Here is an 18,398-nt window from a genome sequence, read left to right as displayed (position 1 = left end):
GTTTTAGCTAGATGATCTGTGAAGTACTGTCTAGCCTAAAAGCCCATGAATCTGTAATTCTTATTTTCTAGTTCATTGTCGCAAAATAAATTATTCTTTCCTGAGAAAATGGTTTTTTCCTTAATCACATCTTTCTATTAACTAAGAGCAGCCTTTGAAAGGGAGCACGTTTTTCTGGAAATAAATTTTTGTAAATAATTATTTTATTTTTGTCCAGGTGTATTATAACATACTTGATGTTATTTAAACATATATTTAAATTATTACAAAATAAATTCCAAAATCTTTTAGTAAAAATCAATTACATGCAGCTCATGTATCAGGATTTAATTTGTGTACTTTTTAAAGGGAAATCAGAGTTGTTTTTAGGGAGAAAGAGAAAATAAACCTAATAAACTTGATAGTGTCCTGAACAGAGTTGTGTGTTTGCAGTTATTGTCATCACAGATACTGATTCCTATCAGGACATTACTTGTTAGATTTCAGGTGCTACTGTAAGATTGAATTATATTTTCTAATAATTCTGACTTGCTCCTCTTTCAGGAACATTTACAGTTCAGTTTTATGATGGAGTAATTCGTTGTTTAAAAAGAATGCACATTAAAGCCATGCCCGAGGATGCTAAGGGGCAGGTAAGAGTGGACAGCGTGCCCAGCCCCCCAAAGGGATGTCTTCTTGAATGGTGACCAATCAAAATGTCCATGTCTGTTTCTGAAGTGAACTAATTGTAGGGTTATGTGCTGATAGCCCCAAATAGCAGCAAGGAAAGGAAGCTTAGAATGTGAATGATACACTTGGTTTTTGCTCCTTTGGTGTTAGACCTGCTAAAGTTACAGGTCACGAGTTTCTGTTCCAGGTGAAATCCCAGCACCCCCTAAGCTGGTGTTGTCCTTTCGACCCGGCTGGACCGTGTAACCAGCCTATGGGAAGTGAGGTAAGTGCCTTTTCTCCGTTTTGTTTTGCTTATCCTGGTATATAGTAACATTTAGAAAGTTCGTTTTAATAATACAATTTTATATTGAGTTTCTTATCTTCTTCTTTCCTTCTATAAATCATAGTCATTAGTCTTCTTTAAAAGGCGCTTACCTGACACTCTGTAGGCTGTTGTGGTGGGCGCTCTGAGCCCTGTGCTGTAAGCGGTGCGCTACGCGGCTTGGCACTGCTCAGAGCAAGGATGAACGGTGAGCCTCTGAAGGAGAGTCTGGGACGAGGTTAAAACCAGGACTCCATTGGTTGACAGTGTTCCCTAAATACTGGAAAGAAAAGGTGCCAGTAGAAATTTAAAATATTTTCTTTTATGTTCTGCTGTTATTTGGGATTTTCAGCACCTGGACCTACAATTAATTTTAAGAAATTGAAAGTAAGGTGTAAAAATGTCTGATATGGAGATATGCTACATATTTGTTTCATATCATGCAGTAAAAAATGTCATCCTGAAATGTGTTGAAATCACCTGATCAGCTCCAGACAAGAAAGCGTATACATTTAATAATCTGGAAATGTAGACCAATGCATTAAAAAACAAAAGAAAAAAGATTTTTGGATATCTTCAGAGAAGTGTGATTATTTTAAATCACCTGGTTTTCAAAAATTTACTTCTGAAATGATCAGCTAGCAGAGTTTTTTTCTCCAGTTAATATAGAATGTAATTTAAAATGGAAATGCCTTTGATCAGTAAATTGCTCTGTGTTTTTCTACTTGTATGTACAAATAAAATGTTCCTTTAAGCTTTTGATGGTGTGATTTCTTGGTTACTGCATAGAAACATGGAGTAAAGCATTGTGAACGTAGTTTAATATATACCCATTTAATTAAACAAACCACCCCCCCGCCCCCGCCCCCCGTGCTTTAAAACTATTATGTTTTCTGGTTATTCAGATGTGCATGGGATGGCCCTAGCCCTAAAACTTTCTTTTCCAAGTCGGCACATTGAGCCAATTTAGTTTGTGGTCAAATTACAAGCTGTAAAAATTAATTTATTGGATATTTTAGTTTTAACAAGTATTTTAGTCACTTCATGATGTAAGTTAAATTAAAATCAATGCCAAACTGCAAACTACTGAAAGAAATATTGGTAGCAGTATATTTTCTTTAATTTTACATTTTTCTTGATAACTTTAAATTACAAGCACATTAAGATATTTGTAGTATTGTTTTTAATAAAATTATCTCATTTTATGAGTCTTTCCCAACAAGTTTTTGACTTGTTTTCATCGAGGGAACATACTCAATCTAATGTCCTTTGGGCAATGTTGAGAGAATCCGACTTGGCATATTTTCTTCCATATCTTGAGCACTTTGAGAATTTCCTAATAAGATAGACAGTAAAATTTCTTTCACTAAACTAGCAAATCAATGCACCATGGAAATGCCCTTCTCTAAGTTTCCTATAGGTTTTTCTCTCCTGTTCTTTTTTCTTCTTGAGTGCGTGCTGATAATAATTTTTACATTGTTAACTCAATGATGTTGAAGGTCGGCTCATGAGGTCCTTCTACTATTTTTAAAATATATCTTGCGTACATCGTTTTATTGCATTTTTGTAGCCAATTCTTTGACATAGCTATGGCTGGTATTTCTATTTCACAGTCGAGCAGTTCACACCTTAGAGAACTGAGTGACTTAAAATTTCACTCAACCATGATATGGAGAGTGACCCCAAACTCGGGTGTGACTTCAGACAGTGCTCCTTGTAGTGCACTGTGGTATCTACAGGAAACTCCAGAACACATGTCAGTTCTCAGTCATGGGCCTGTCATGCCAGTTATTTTTGATGGTGAATCTTTCCCATTTAAAACAGAACAGCAGAACAATGGGAGAATTCCTCAATCCCGTAGCCGCAGGGATCCCGTGATTAACGAGTCACGTGACCAAAACCCACTGCCCTGTCTGCTCTCGGTTTTAGTAGGTACACCTTGACTATCGTTTCCTCCTGATTTTCTCTCTATTGGAGATGGAAAACCATTGGAGATGGAATGTATCCCTGGCATTTTTCAGCATTTTTCTAACAGCTTAAAATTTTCCTCATAGTGTGGAGCCCAAAATTAAATGTTCTGCTCTTAACAAGTCCGCAAACATAGGACCTCTGCCGGGTCAGCACTTGTACTTCCCCTTGTCCAGCCGTACTTCCTTGCCTTTCTCTCTTTGCTGAGTTGATTGCTCGCTCTCAGTCTTTCCCGGTGGGGGTGGGGGTTTTCCTTTACTGCTTACATACCGCTCCAAGGCTCACCTTAGGGGCCGTACTTTAGCTCCCAGATCGGCCCCTAGACCCCGCTTTCCCGTCAGCGTGCACTCAGACTGCCTTGCCCTCTGCTCCGAGCGCCCTGCTTCTTTTTCCTCCGCCTCTTTCCCCAGCAAATTCCACTTCAGGGTTCCACTCGTCCATCATTTTTCCCGAAGCTTTCCACTAGTCTTCCTCTTCAGTCAAAATTCGTCTTGTCTGTTTTGTTCCTCCGTGATGTTTTGTTTATTCCACTAATATCATCCTTGTCACATTGTCTTACAGTTAATTTGATTTGCCTGTCAGTTTCTAATGGGCCAGGACCACAGTAGCAGGTGGCTGTCAGTAAAACGGGGTGGGCAGTACCGGCACACCTTGGTTTTGCTTTGTTTTTTCTGAACAAACTAGAAATCCAAACCTTTATTTCACAACTTTGTCAGAATTCACTTTCTAATAAGACGTGCTCGGACGAAGTTTAAAATACTGGGAAAGCTGGGTGCTAGCTGGGTGTTTTCTAGGTAGGAGCAAGGGTGTGGTCTCTGCAGGACCCCTGCGTCCCTGGGCTTTCTGGAAGCAGCTTTTATCAGCTGTTGTCTCAGGAATACTTAGCATGCTTCCTGGCCCTGTAGTGGGTTGTTCAGTTAAAAAATGGGTGAATGAATGTGTTAGGTACAGTCACATTCGGTCGTCAGTTCATTTCCATCAGGCGGGAAAGCGAGGGATAGATTTATTTGTTTTTAATGGCTTACTGTCCTATGTATTTCAAGACTGAGCAGCCATCAACTTGTATTGCCTGATGACCTATTTTGTTAACGGAAGCCATGCATTAAATGCATTTGATACTGTGAAGTTGTTTTTAGTAAGTCAGACTAAGAATTTAATGGGTTATTCGTTTTGTTTGAATCTGAATTGGTGGTCTCTTTGACAATTTAGTGACTTGAGTGGAAGGGGTAACTGGAGATATTTCATATAGTTTTTTAAAAAATAAAAACTTCAATTGTGAAATTTAAATGTTAGCACCACTCCTTTACATCTTTCCATATTTTTTAGTATCAGCATATTTAGTTATAAATAAAAGAGTAAAAATTATTTAGCAACAAACAGAACAGTATAGTAAAGGAAAAATAAATATTTGCATCTCAAAAGAATTAGCAACTACCACAGGCCCCAGGCAGCTGTAGAGGGAGGGAAATGAATCTGGAGCTGACAGGGTGTGCCTTGCTGCGGTCAAGTCAAATAGCTCTTGTTTTATTTTGTTAGGAATATAAAGCTGTTAAATAAATTGGTGTCTGAACTTAAAAAACTTTAAAAATTAATAAAATCACACCTTGATTTCTATGCAATTGACCATCCTTTGAGCGGTACATTCTTCATAATACAGAAGAGTAATTTACTTGATGAAATACATTTCTTTTAATCTCTGCAGAGTTGCAGCATAAACCTTTTTCTCATTTCTTTTATGGTCTTTTGTATTACAGAAAAGAATTGCAATTTGGCATTTAAACCCTAACGTACTACGACAGAGTGTCATGTAGTATTCCATATTTGTCATAGGTTTCTTGTTGTTTGAGATTTTATTCCTGAGAAAATATACCGAAGGAACATATATTTGTTATTGAATATTTTTCTATTTTATATAAGGTTATAAATCCAACTAATCCATTAGATTATTAAATTTGGTGATCTGTATTGATGATCTACCTTATAAATATAGTTGATTTGCTTTTTAAATTTGTGTGTGTGTGGAAGTAGCTTTGAAAAAGTGATTCATGTTTTTACTCACTAGCATAATTCAATTTCGATTAATTTTTAATGCTTCACGTGTTTTGTGTTTTTCCTTTGGAGGACTGGATAGCCTTAGTCAAAGCAGCTGCTGCGGCCGCAGCCAAGAATAAAGCAGGGAGCAAACCTCGGACCAGTGCTAACAGCAATAAAGATAAAGAGAAAGACGAGAGGAAATGGTTTAAAGTCCCTTCAAAGAAGGAAGAGACTTCAGCTTCTATAACCGCAGCGGAAGCCGAGAAGAAGGAAGATCTGCCCACCTCTAGTGCTACATTTGGTACAAAGTGTTCTTCTGTTCATTTCTATGGTAGTGGTGAACGCACAGCAAACGATGACCAAGTCAGAACCCTTGGCCACCTGTCATTTGACCGTATAGTTCAATTATTAGGCTTTTCCCCTAGTGTAAGTGATGGTTAACTTTTAGCATTTTGTAGCTCTGAAGATTAGTGGTCTGATATGGGTAATAGTTAATGGACGCCTTCCCTATTCTTGAATGGAAATGAGAGAGATTTTGATCTATAACTTTTGGGTTTTGTTTGTTTTATGTTTTTTAAAACCTTTTAAATGCTCCTGCATGTATTTCAATATATAATAAGGAAAAAGCAGCAAGTCATTCTCTTCCTGCTTTTTGTTCCTGAAGAGTAACTGCTCACTGGTTTTTATTTCTACAATAATGTATCAGTCTGGAGAGACTTGTGTGTTTTTAAAGTTCCATGTCAAGCACTAGAATAAAAATAAATTTAAGTGCACAGCAATTTTACTTGTTTAAAGAAGTCGTGTGTTTTACTTTGGAGTCTGTATAAACTCTCATATATGTGTTCTATTAAAAGTAGGACTTCATGTAGAGAACGTTCCAAAGATGGTCTTTCAACAGCCAGAGAGCACATTGTCAAACAAGAGGAAAAATAATCCGGGCAACTCATTTCAGGCAAAGAGAGCTCGACTTAACAAGATTACTGGTAAACTATCTGATTCTTCGGGGGGCGGGGGGAACGGAGGGTTTGATTTTTGAGGAGTTTGTTTTTAATAAAGCCAAGTATCTTTTGGGGTAGTATAACTGGTTAATTAGAAAAAGTTCCTTTATGGTTCTTCAAGGTCAGCATCTTTCAAAGCTATCAGCGTTTAGTGTTGTGCAGTGTGAAACTGTCACACGTCTCTTACCCGCCTCCCGGGGCGCCGTGAGCACAGAGAGGTCGGCAGTTACAAAGTTCCGTGGTCTTCAGATCACCGTGGTGGTGGGAATCGTTTCCGCAGGAACCGGGTTTCCTGCTTTTGTCAGCCTGTGGTGGGTGACCTGTGTCTGAGGTTCTAAATGTTTTATATCCGTATTACTCTTGGTCGGAAAGATGAGACTGAAGCTGGTCATTCCCGACGTAAAAGTACTTGTGTAAGGTTTTGAAATTTCTGTCCTCATCTTCGGGTTGACCTCTAGAATCTGCTCTTACTTCTCTGTGCTTTGTTGTAATTTAGGAAGTAGAGTGCCGGGACGATGACGCGTACTGAAAGCCCTAGCCTGGTTAGTGCTCCTACGAGAAGGGATTTAGGATCAGAATGGAGGCCGGTCATGGTAGGCCCCGTCGCTTCCTAGGCCTGTTCAACCCAGTGAGCCTGGTCTCTAAAAGAAATTGTGGACATATGTAATTTTTGTGAGCATGTTTTAAAAGGGAAGTTAAAATACTTCAATTATTCAGTCATATGTGCTTATTTTAAGGACAGAATGGTTTTTAGTGCCTTTGGTTTAATAAAGCTGTACAAACCTATGTTGGCATTCTTTTAAATAATTTGAAGAAGCTTGGTTTCCTTGTCAGATTCAAGAATAAATGCAAATCAAACATTTGGTCCCTTTTCTGAAGAGTGGAAGCCCTCTGAGGGATGACTGTGGGGCTGAGGGTTCTTCAGAGCCCCCGTTTTATTGCGGTATTTAAGTGGTTATAATTGGTTTCAAGAGGTGAGACTTCTTAGTCTTTCCATTTATTAATACCATTTTTGTGCCTTTCTCTGATAAAGGATGTATTTGGTCCCAGGACAGGAAATATTTAAAAATCAACTCATTCATTCCAGCTTTTCCTTAGAAACTATTAGTTTTGGAGAAAGCCAAATGTTATCCAGGGGATTGTTATGATGGCAACTTGAGGCTTCGGTTTTGCATTAGAATGATGGACCCTCGTGCCGCCTTCTGTGGCAGAAGTGGAAGAGCTTTCCAGCTCCTGAGATGCCAAGGTTGAAACGGCGCTATTGGAGGGGCCAAAATTGAGGATGAGGAAGCGACACCGACCTGACACGGCCACCGGCGTGTTTGCTCCCTGGTTTCCTGCAGTCTAGATAACCTGCTGGTTTCAGTCATCACACTGACACGCGTGTCTCCCCGCGGAGTCAAGCCCAGCGTGTGAAGAAGTGAAAGAGAAAAGCAGCTCCTTCCACAGTGATGCGTTATTTCTGCTACTTCTGCATGGCCTTGAAAAGACTGTGTGTGTGTGTGTTTGGGGTGGGGGGGGGCAAGTATTCTACCTGTGCCTCAAGGAAACGCTGATCCTGGGTGTGTAGTAACACGTGTGCCTTCCGTGGGGAACCCTGTCTTCACTTCCCCTCGGGAACCTCCGACAAGCGCATGCTAGTTGGGCAGTGGCAGAAAGGCGTGAGATTTTAGCATGTGCAACCAGTATAATTTTCTTCCTTTATTCACTCAGAAGATTTAAATGTATGGTAACCCTTTTGATGGTCCTCTGCATCTATTTCTGATTTCCTGTTACAACTCTGTCATGCAAGAAGACAATAGACGTTGTAAGATTGTCTTGGGTGAGGAGAACTCAAGCTCGCCTCTGTACAGTAAATTTTGTTTGTAGACTATACAGATGAGAACTAATACAAAAATAGCAATTTTTGTTTGGGAATTGAGTGTATTTTAATTTACCAAGCTCACTTAACTTGTCCTTTGGTCCCTTTGCTGCTGAGAGGGTTAGGGCTGAGGCTGGCAGCGTCCCAGCCTGCTCTGAGGGTTTCCCTGCACGCTTGTTCTTTAAACAGTTCCAGCTGGAACTGAGTGGGCCAGCCACTGGATACACTGAATTCCTGTGTTTATTCACTCTTGTTCTTCCCCATGTGCACACCCTTCAGGGAAGAGACTCTAAACCTGGTTTTTATATAGGGAGTGGTATCGGATGACTTTTTCATAAGTTTCTAAATAAGGAGACATTGAAATTATAGTTGCACAGTATATATATATGCTATGTTCTTCTGGAGTCTTAGTTTTCATTATGTAGTGCGCTGTATGGATAGTTAGAGACTCTGTGCATAATGATTTAGAGTCGACAGTTTTACAGAGAAAATCGGGAGTCCATATTTTGGGACAAAGTTGCAAATAAACTGTAAGCAAATTTGAGTACATGTAAAATACAGGTGGTCGGGGGTAGAAGAAACGTCAACAGTTGGTGCAGGTTGTTTCTGATAGTTCCAGGACTCCTGTGACATCAGCCAGCTCAGATTTGTTTGTGAGGCCGAAGGAACTTTAAAAATAATTTTTAAAAATCGAGAAGTTTGAATTGGCCCGTAATGTGTTATTGGTAATAATATCAGGAATATTTGATTCTTAATCCCTGGATGAAAAGTGGGTCACAAATATAAACACTTTGCTCGCTTTCCCCCCTTTGCTGTATTCCTGGGTGCCCTGGTCTCTCTGCTGCTTGTGCCTAGTGGCAGCGAGAGACCAGCTAGATGTTTTATAGCTACAGTGAGGAGTACTGAGAAATTGTGACTTTGTGGGTAGGATTCATGAGTATTTGATATTCCGCTTCTACTTGATATTTAAATAATTTCTTACAAACGCATTTTGTTAAAGATACTCTGCAGATGCGTTCTTCTGGAAAAGACCTGTTAGTAATATGGTGACAATACATATTTGCAAATAACTGAAGTTAATTTCATTTGTACCTATTTTCTTCCAGTTAATTCTCGTTTTCTGAGTATATTGCATTTCTCCCCAGAACATTAACAGGTCACGATAACAGATTTTGGACTGCCTCTTTATGCAGCGGTAGTCAGAGTCCTGTCCTCAAGGATGTATTTGTGGTCCCCTTTATTGTTTATATTTTTAACTCCCTTGTAAGATGGTGTGCATATAAATATGAAAAGCTTTTTGTTGATCATATTTGAGGCTTTTGAATTCACTAGGTACCAAGTATTGTATTTTCTAGTCTAATTTTAGGTAGTTCTTATTAAATGCCCCATTGTTTTTTATCAGAATATTATAAATCTTTATTTTTCCTTCACAAACCATTAAGTAAGAAATGCTTAATTGGGTCTATAATATCCTAACTTAAATTCACAAAGTGTGGCTGAATTATTATTTTTTAAACATGTAGTACCTTATTTTTAATTTTGCAGTTTGAGATCTAGTCCATCTCTTGATGAGATTTTAAAAAGTATTTCCACCACCCACATGAAAGGAAACAATGTAAGATATATTTAATACACAGTAGCAAACATCTGTCCTATTTCACTAGCCCTTAAAAGTAGAATCTCTACTCAGTTCTCTGCAAAAGAACTTGATTCTCTTAATTGTTTTTTCTTTTTACTTTAATAGTATTGATTCTCAGAAATATTAGCTAGAGAAGAAAAACCTGGTGAATGCCATTTTAAATGATTTATATATTACCTTTTCCCCATTGAAAACTACACTTGATACTCTGAGACTTGAACAAACTGTGTATGGATTGTTATCTCAACTGGATTAAATACCAGTTTTAATGCCAATCATCGATGTATCCACGTCATTTTTTTTGCATTTCGCCTTTTCTATTTTAAATTACAATTCTGGGTGCTAGATACTCAACTTTCAAATAAAGGAAACATGCTTTTTGCTTAGTTTAACATTTGACTGCAGTAGTACTTTAAGAGTACAATTTTAATATTTGAATTTCTACTTAGATTACTTAACATTTTGAGATGGTTGTCTGAAAAAGTCACGAGATGTTGTTGCCTTGTGGATAGTTTGAAGTTATGTGACATTTGGGGGGCCCTTTTTCCCTCCTGTTAGAGATGCTGTAGACAGCTTCTGTAATACCTGGTGTAATTGCTGTAGTAAGTTACTAATATGTTTTTGATTGTTAAACATCCTTTGAAGCAAAGGTTTCGTGTGACTACGAAGTGACACAAAAATGATTTTTGGTGGCCTTTTTGTGTATCCCGTGGCTATGAGCAAAAACAGATACCTGTTATTATGTAAGCCTTATACACTCGGTTTCACTGAAGGTCTTGTCAAGTAAATGCCTTTAGTTTATAAATTAAAGCAGAGTTTTAATGTTTTGTACAGTTAATTATATCTACTCCCGATAAAATATTCTGTCTCCTAAAATTGAGAATTAGTGGTACACTTTGGAGAAAACTGGAACTCCCAAATTATTTCATCATTTGTAGAAGCTATAAGATTAAGTAAGGTTTCAGATGTTATAGGAAGTACCCATACTTTTTTCATGTTAACATAAAATGTATCTGTGGGTGTTTTTAGCACTTCTGTAAGATGATAAACTACCGCTGGGTATAGAGATAAACCTGTAAGACTTAGCTTTAAGGAGCTAGATGAAATTTTAAAAATTGGAGGGTTTGAGGGGGTTCTTTTTGTAGCTAATAATAGACAAAAGAATTTTATATTCTAGATATTTGAAATGCTTTTCACATCTTAATTTTAATTTTACATTTAATTTCAGTTGTATAGACAAAGCCTGTAATTAAGAGTGTTGACAATCTAAGTAACACTGGGTTTCAGATGTTAAGCCATAAAATTTTAAATTTTTACAGATTAAATGTGTACGTTTGTAGTGTTTTAAGGGTATCTTTAGGAGTAATATTTAAAACTACATGAGCAAGTTTCAAATACTGGTTTATTTACTTGAGTCATTATTCAGGGTGTTTGTATTTTTGACAAGTAAACTTTTGAGAATATTTACTTCTATATATTAAAAAGTATGGGGGATTCCAATTGCTAAAATTTTGGGGGGTAATTAGGGTGAAAGTCAACTTTCTTTCCTAACAAGCTGTTTCTGTCCCATTTCCCCCAAGGTCTGTTGGCATCCAAAGCTGTCGGGGCAGACAGCGCCGACAAGAAGGAAGACCGCAGCGACTCGGCTCCAGTGCTGGAGCAGGTATGGAATGGTAGCGTTTGATACTTTTCAAGGCTCCCAACTGGAGTGATCACGGAGCTATATAATACCCACGGGATTGCAATTGCCCTTTGGTCAGAGATGGGAATAGGAAGCTCCTTAATTGCTGATATATTTTTAACTCTGCCTTCTCTAAGGTGTGCAGACTACAGACGTCGTTCTTGTTTGTTTTCAGTAGACTGGCAGTACAGCCTTTGTCTCCAGCACTGGAAGGCCTGGAGACGGGCATCCCAGGGTGTAAGCTGCCAGCTGGACCCCTCTAACTAGCTTACAAAAGACCCTCACACAAATGCTTTCCATTTGTGAGTTCAAACAGGGTTTTTGACATCTAATAAAGCTTCTTTTGTAAGAAGTTTCTTTTATATTGTAACAACCGCTGGTGTTAGACTGTGTGTTTTATGACTTGATCAATGAGCCATACATTTTTTGCTAGGATGTATATTTTAATAACTACAAAAAAGATTTTAAAAACCTATTAAGGGTCTGTCTTTAAACCACCTAATAGAGGAATTTGGAAGTGAAGGTTGCAGTTGCCAGGTTTCACCTTGGCTGCCTTCAGGTTCCCACCATACCTGTACATACGAACTGTGCATGCTTTTACATTCTCGAAGGGCTTCACTTCTCGGGCACGGGAAGGCTGTAGGAACACAGTGATAGCCATAACTGGGTTTCCTTGGTTCTCCTGTTTGAAAATCTGAGCCTTAATGTAGTTTTAATATATGCTTTTTGTGTTATTTTAGTTTTCTTTATTAGTACCCTAATAAAGAAGGCTTTAACTGAGTATCTTTTGCTCTTATCTATATGTGTTTTACAAATACTCCAGATTTAATTGATATTGTATTGAGTTTTTCAGGGTTATTTTAGGCCTGATTTGATAACAGTGCATTGCTTTGGTGCCTCTATTAATGTTGTATTAAATCAACGGTCTTTTAAATTGATTCATATGTCAGCAAATCATACCTTCTGATTTTCTGTGATCATCAAACGGTTAAGTCTTTGCCGTTATTGTCAGTATATCAACCAAATTTTAAGTGACTTTTTTTTACTGTGTATTACTATATTCAATGTCCCAGGTATAACGTTATTCTGTATTTTCGCTACTGTTTATGGTATTCTCAGAATGCAATAAATCAGGGACATGGGCAATAAAATGTTTCTGGAAAATTCATTACAATGTCAATCTTTCATTATGCTGAGGTGAATGTGAAAATTACTTATTATACGTGGAGGTTAGTGTAGAGGGCAGTGCCCATTTCAGAGAAGAACAGAAATCAATTTGAAATTGAGTTTAAGAAAAAAAAAGTAAGAAAAATTGAGCAACTCGGCTATTTCTATTTGCATAACTTAAAAAATTTTGAGACTCCTTGCCAGTTTTGTAACAAAGAGACCAATAACCATTAATGAAAACGTTGTAAATTGTTTCAAGATTTTTAAGGAACATAATGCTGTTCCCTCATTGTTTATTTGCCATTCAGGTTGATTTCAATGTGAAAATGTTTTGAAAACAAATTCTTAAATTTTATGCTGTTTGCCCTGCTTCAAAGTTAAAAAGCCGAGTTATAAAACTCTTAATGACATGTTAATTGGTATCAACAGCCAACTCACAGGAGGGGTGTTGATTGTCACTAACCTCTGTTGTCTTAATGAGTAAAATAATGTCACTCATGACATAGACTTTCAATAGGCCTACAGCCAAAATTTACTGTGCTAATAATGGATTTATTTTACTTACATTAAAAAAATTCAGACTCTGGTCTTGAACCCCAGTTCTCAGATTATTAATTACAGATTACTTAATTGTATTAGGGAATTGTTATGTTATATTTACTTTTGGATAAAACCTGCATTAGATGCATAATTCAGTTAAGTTTTTAAAAATGTTAATCTGTCCTTGTTTAGAAGTTAAGCACCTTATCAAGATATTAATTTAAGTTTTAAAATCTTGTTTTATAACTTTGTAACTTGAGAGTAATGGATGCTGTAGTGATGTCTCTCACATATGTGAAGATGAACAATAAAATTGTTTATTTACAAGTAATGGCTCTAATTACTTTTCTGGCAACACCTTTTATGATAAGCTTAGGAATCTTTTCAATTTATGGAGTACTTTTTCAAACGATTAATCTGTACATAAACACGTGTGTGTGTACTGAGTAAATTCAAGAGTAGAAGTGATGACAAAGAAATGGGACACTTGACACCAGCCCTTTTATGTGGTATGTCCAGAATGCCATCTGTAGAGCGTTCAAAGCTACCCGACTTTTAATACCAGATATACACTTTTTCCTACCCAAATTGAGTGCCTTGTATTTTAGTAGGAACGGAAAGCTGTTTGGTCCCCACAGTGATCTTTCGTATTCTAGAGAACTGCAGATTGCAGGCCCGATTGTCATTCCTCACAAAAGACATGGAAGTCACAAGGTTTCTTAGGGGCAAGTCTGTTGTGCAGAGGGCTAGCAATGTGATTCTTTATAGAGGCCTATCTAGTGAAGATATAAAACGAAACAGTGTATCTTATATTCTTATATCAGAAAAAATACAGTATAGGCATTCTAACACCATAGATTACAAATCTTTCCAATGTGGCGATTTTCTGTTGTCCTTGGACACCCTCACATACATTTTTACACATGTAGAAAATTTTATCACCAAATAAAGAACTGACAGAGTTCTAATTTTTTTTTAAAAGTATCAGTTGGCAAGAAGAAGGTAAAAATTCTCATCTAAGAATGCGATGTATTTTGTTTTTAAATCCAATGTTTTTAACTTACACTTGGTTTTACTCCTTGTTTTTCTTTCTTTCTTTCTTTCTCTTCTTTCTTTTTTTTATTGCTGTTGTTGCTTGTTCTGTATTTTTTCTTTTTTCTTTCTTTTTTTTTTTTTTTTTTTTAGTCTTTTAACTCTGTACTGCTGATGGCTTGATTTCATGATGCGTTATGCTTATGAAACTCTAGCTTTCAGCACTAAAATGAGTTAAAGATAATATTTTGTTAATTTGATCATTGTTTTCCTGTTAAGGTCTTTCTTTAAAGGGGAACTGTCTGCTTAGACGTCCACATTCAGCTTGATAAAGGAGATGATTTTGTAAGAAAACATCTGAAAGTCAGTGGTTTAAATGTATTTCCCTAATGCTCTAAAACATGAAAATGGCTGTTTATTTTCCTAATTATTATTGTCATTGGTAATTATGGCTTCAAAAGAGGTGTATTTCAATTTAATACCAAAAGAATTTGTTCAGTAAGATAACATTTTATATTCTGAGAATGTTACGAGTTATACATTTTTTAAAGCCAAATTTGGACATAGTTCGACAGCATCCCTTTAAAGACAGCCCATTCAACTTTTAGTTAATAATTTGTGGGGTTCTTTTTGGTTTTTCATTTGTAATAGAAATGTTATATGTTGCTTAACAATGTTTTTGGATACTAAAGTTGCTTAACAGTCAAAATAGAATACAAGAACAAAAATGAAGAAACCAAAATAAAAATATCAATTTTTTATTATTTATTCAGGCGATTTCACCTAAACCTCAAAGTCAGAAACAAAATGAAGCTGACATTAGCAGCTCTGCCAACACTCAGAAACCTGCACTGTTATCCTCAACTTTGTCTTCAGGGAAGGCTCGCAGCAAGAAATGCAAACATGAATCTGGAGATCCTTCTGGGTGTATAAAGCCCCCTAAATCACCACTGCCCCCAGAATTAATACAAGTCGAGGATTTGACGCTTGTATCTCAGCTTTCTTCTTCAGTGATAAATAAAACTAGTGAGCACAGATTTTTAAAAAATAGTTACTTATCCTATAAGATAAATTTTTGAAAAATAGTTTGATTGTAGTTATATTGTATTTTTATGAAGTTGCTTTTTAAAAATTCAAACGAGTGGCTATGGTAGGGAAGGCTTGCAACTATTTCAGGGGCAAAAGCCATATGCCTTTCTGGCTCGTGTATTGTGCAGAGACTGTACCTCTGGTTGCGAAACCTCCTTTAATACGCAAGTGCCACTGTAGTTTGATTCTCCTCAACTCAAAATCCAAGCACAGTGAGAGGCCTGATTCATTACAAAAAAGCAAAAAACAAAACTAAAACAGACCCGGGGTGGATATTTTCCCTCAAGTCCTGAGACTGTTCTGGAGAGATGTACTTACCGTTCCCACTTCCGTTTTACTCATTCATGCTCTCGGGCTTAGGGTGCGAACTTCAGTTAGTCTTGTTCATTCACGGAAGAAGGGTGCTTCCTTGGTCTATTTTTAAAGATGTGACTGTTTCAATACCACTAATTACTCAAGAGTTAATTTTGCCTTTTTAAAAATAGCCTTTCAACATGGATTTATATATCTATATATATGAAAAGGTTTGTATTAACTCTGTGTTTCTCGTATTAGTTTAGTACTCTTAGGTAGAAAAATAGGAAAACCAGTTAACTTGTAAAGCCACTCGGTAAAAACTACTTTCCTTTCGCTAGTAATACAACACATGAACTAGTACCCTGACCAGTAAATGAGTGACACGTTTCCTATGAATCCGCCCACAGCATATTTTCCATAACAATTAAAAATATTAGCATCGAGAAGACTTTTTTCAATCAGACGTATTATTCTCTTCTTCCATTCAGTTGCCATATTTTTTACTAAGCCATATTTATCAATTTTTTATTAGATTTTGGTACCTTTTTGATTTGGTTTTATTTATTTTTTTTAATAAGTGGATAGAAAACATGGGAACAGAAAAATACATATGTTTCCTCATGGCATTGATCATGAAATAATGTCAGTAGTCAAAGCAATGTCACGTGACATTAAGTATTTTATTTTGAAATTGTTTTGTATTTTGGTATTATAACCACAGCGTTGCAGCAACTGAATTTTATTCTTTTATTCTTTAAAATTATCACCATGTCTTTTTCGATTATTGTAAAATTATTTTTAAATACCCAACCTATCAGTCTCTTTTGAGCATTTATATCTTCCTTCTACATCAATGCGACTATACTGGCCTTATGTAACCCTGTCTATAGTAAATAATCAAACATTTACATGCCATACAAAAAGAAGAAAACTAATGGATAAAAAGAACCCAGGAATTTTCAAACTTTGTTACATAGCTAGAAAATGCTTAAATGATTCACCGATTTAGTTATTAAAAAAAAAACAAAAACACACGAGGGCAGGAACAGTGGCACTCTCTTCTAAAATCCTGATCATGTGCCTGTAAAAGGTACTAAAAGGTGTGTTCAATTTTTTTTAATGAATCAGGCCCAAACATATGCTTCTAAAAATCCTTTTGGGGGAATGAGGGTGGGATAAAATTATTTTCATTTGTGTTACTTTGGCGCGTAAGATAAAGGACTAACTCTACAATGCATGTCCGATTGTTGTCCCCTCTGCCCCCGCCTCTTTCTCCTTAGAGTTTCTAATCTGTAATGTCGCAAAAGGAGCTATATTTATATATATTTTAACCTTTGGCTATGCAGAGACTATTTTCCCAAAGGAAAAATGGCAAGTGACACAATGATCTGCAAGTAGAGAATTAACTGTGGTCTGTCATGTGGGGAAACTACCTGAAAATAACGTTCCATGTTATTTTCTTTTGATTCGAGGAGGCTTTGATTTTAGAAGTTTGATTAGCTCTTTTTTGTGAATGAGGGCACAGTTTTTGCCTTTTGGTTACTTTTGGAACATGCCATTCCTTGTGGATACCTTACAAGATCAGAGGGCAGTATTTAAATCTTTTTTCCTGTTTATCTTCTTAAATATTATAAGATGATCCCAGAATGTATCTGCTTCGTGAACATTGAAGATCTTTTTCTAGGTCCTCCACAGCCTGTGAACCCCCCTAGACCTTTCAAGCATAGCGAGCGGAGAAGAAGGTCTCAGCGTTTAGCCACCTTGCCCATGCCTGATGGTTCTGTAGAAAAGGTTACTCCTCCCTCTGCAGCCTCTGATGGGAAAGTATTCTCCATCAGTTCTCAGAATCAGCACGAGTCTTCAGTACCAGAGGGTAATGTATATTCATTTCCTATAGAACCGAACATAAGAGAAGATAAAGAAAATACTAAGAGACAAAGACTTATTAAAATACTAAGAAATTTCTGCTTTTTCCATCTTACATCTTTTAGACTTAAAAGCACTCATTTATTCTACAAATAGTTGTTGACTGCCTCTTTGTGCCAGGCACTGTTTAGCTCATATAACATTTAAATCCGCACGGATATAAACCGAGCCAGTTTATCTGTGTTAATATCATATCACATTCTTTATTTTGTGTAGTGCCTGACGTTGCACATTTGTCACATGAGAAGCTGGGACCCTGTCTCCCTCTTGACTTAAGCCGTGGTTTGGAAGTTACAGCGCCGCTAGCCCCAGAGCCCTCTTACCATAATGCGTGTCCCAGGGCAGAAAAGGAAGACACACAGATGCTTGCAAACCCTCCTTCCAGAGCAGTAACTGATGGAAGGGGAGCTCCGACAGCAGCAGGTAAAAAAAGACGCACTTTACAAGTAGCTGGGCTTGCATTTACAGGCTGTAAACATTTTGATGTGTAACTATGTTACTTTAATATGTAATTCCTCTTCAGAAAGACCTTCATGTGACCTCTGTGGGAAATAGGGTTTCTCTGCTTAACGTCCCATTGTGTCCGCACTTGCTCCGATGTGCCCTGGACAGGTTTCTTTGTCCCTTTAATCTGATTCTCCCTGCCTCTTTGTCTTTCTCTGGCTCTTTCTCTGATTTTTTAAATTAAAATTAATAACACTTGACATTCAATATATATTAGTTTCAGGTGTACAGAATCCTGGTTAGACATTTATGTAACTTGGAAAGTGATCCGCCTGTAAGTCTAGTGCCCACCTGGCACTGCACATAGAACTGTGTCCCCTGAGTGGTACCGCCCAGCCCCGTGGCTGTTCTTAACTGCCAGTTTGTTCTTCTTCATCCCTTCGCTTCCCCCCACGCCCAAGCCCCACCCCTGGCAGCCATCCGTCTGTTCTCTGTATCTGAGTTTCTGTTTTATTTGCTCATTTATTTTGTTTCTTAGATTCCACATGTAAGTGAAATCATGTGGTGTTTATCTTTCTCTGTCTGAGTTATTTTACTTAGCATACCATCCTCTAGGTCTGTTCATGCTGTTGCAAGTGGTAAGGTTTTATCTTCCCATGTTCGTCCCGTCTCTTCTTTATATGGTCGCGTCTTATCCGGGGACACTTGGGTCTTCTTCTCTTATCCACTCAGCCACCCAGTGTCTTTTG

The 18,398-nt window shown here is 37.2% G+C and overlaps 1 protein-coding gene across 1 annotated transcript in view; it reads left to right on the top strand.

The window, feature by feature from the left end:
* Positions 1–18,398, top strand: part of PHF20L1 (PHD finger protein 20 like 1) — a 63,465-nt gene that overhangs the window by 23,127 nt on the left and 21,940 nt on the right. The window contains exons 5-12 of the mRNA XM_090283346.1: positions 544–632; positions 857–934; positions 5,063–5,276; positions 5,833–5,958; positions 11,054–11,136; positions 14,667–14,919; positions 16,964–17,152; positions 17,422–17,628. Of these exons, the coding sequence (XP_090139472.1) occupies positions 544–632; positions 857–934; positions 5,063–5,276; positions 5,833–5,958; positions 11,054–11,136; positions 14,667–14,919; positions 16,964–17,152; positions 17,422–17,628 (1,239 nt within the window). The remainder of the gene's footprint in view (positions 1–543; positions 633–856; positions 935–5,062; positions 5,277–5,832; positions 5,959–11,053; positions 11,137–14,666; positions 14,920–16,963; positions 17,153–17,421; positions 17,629–18,398) is intronic.

This window comes from Furipterus horrens, unplaced genomic scaffold (genome assembly GCF_987537825.1).
Source record: "Furipterus horrens unplaced genomic scaffold, mFurHor1.1.pri manual_scaffold_7, whole genome shotgun sequence".
Taxonomy (NCBI): Eukaryota; Metazoa; Chordata; class Mammalia; order Chiroptera; family Furipteridae; genus Furipterus; species Furipterus horrens.
Note: the sequence above shows the minus strand (reverse complement) of the source record. Positions and strands in the feature narration are given on the sequence as shown.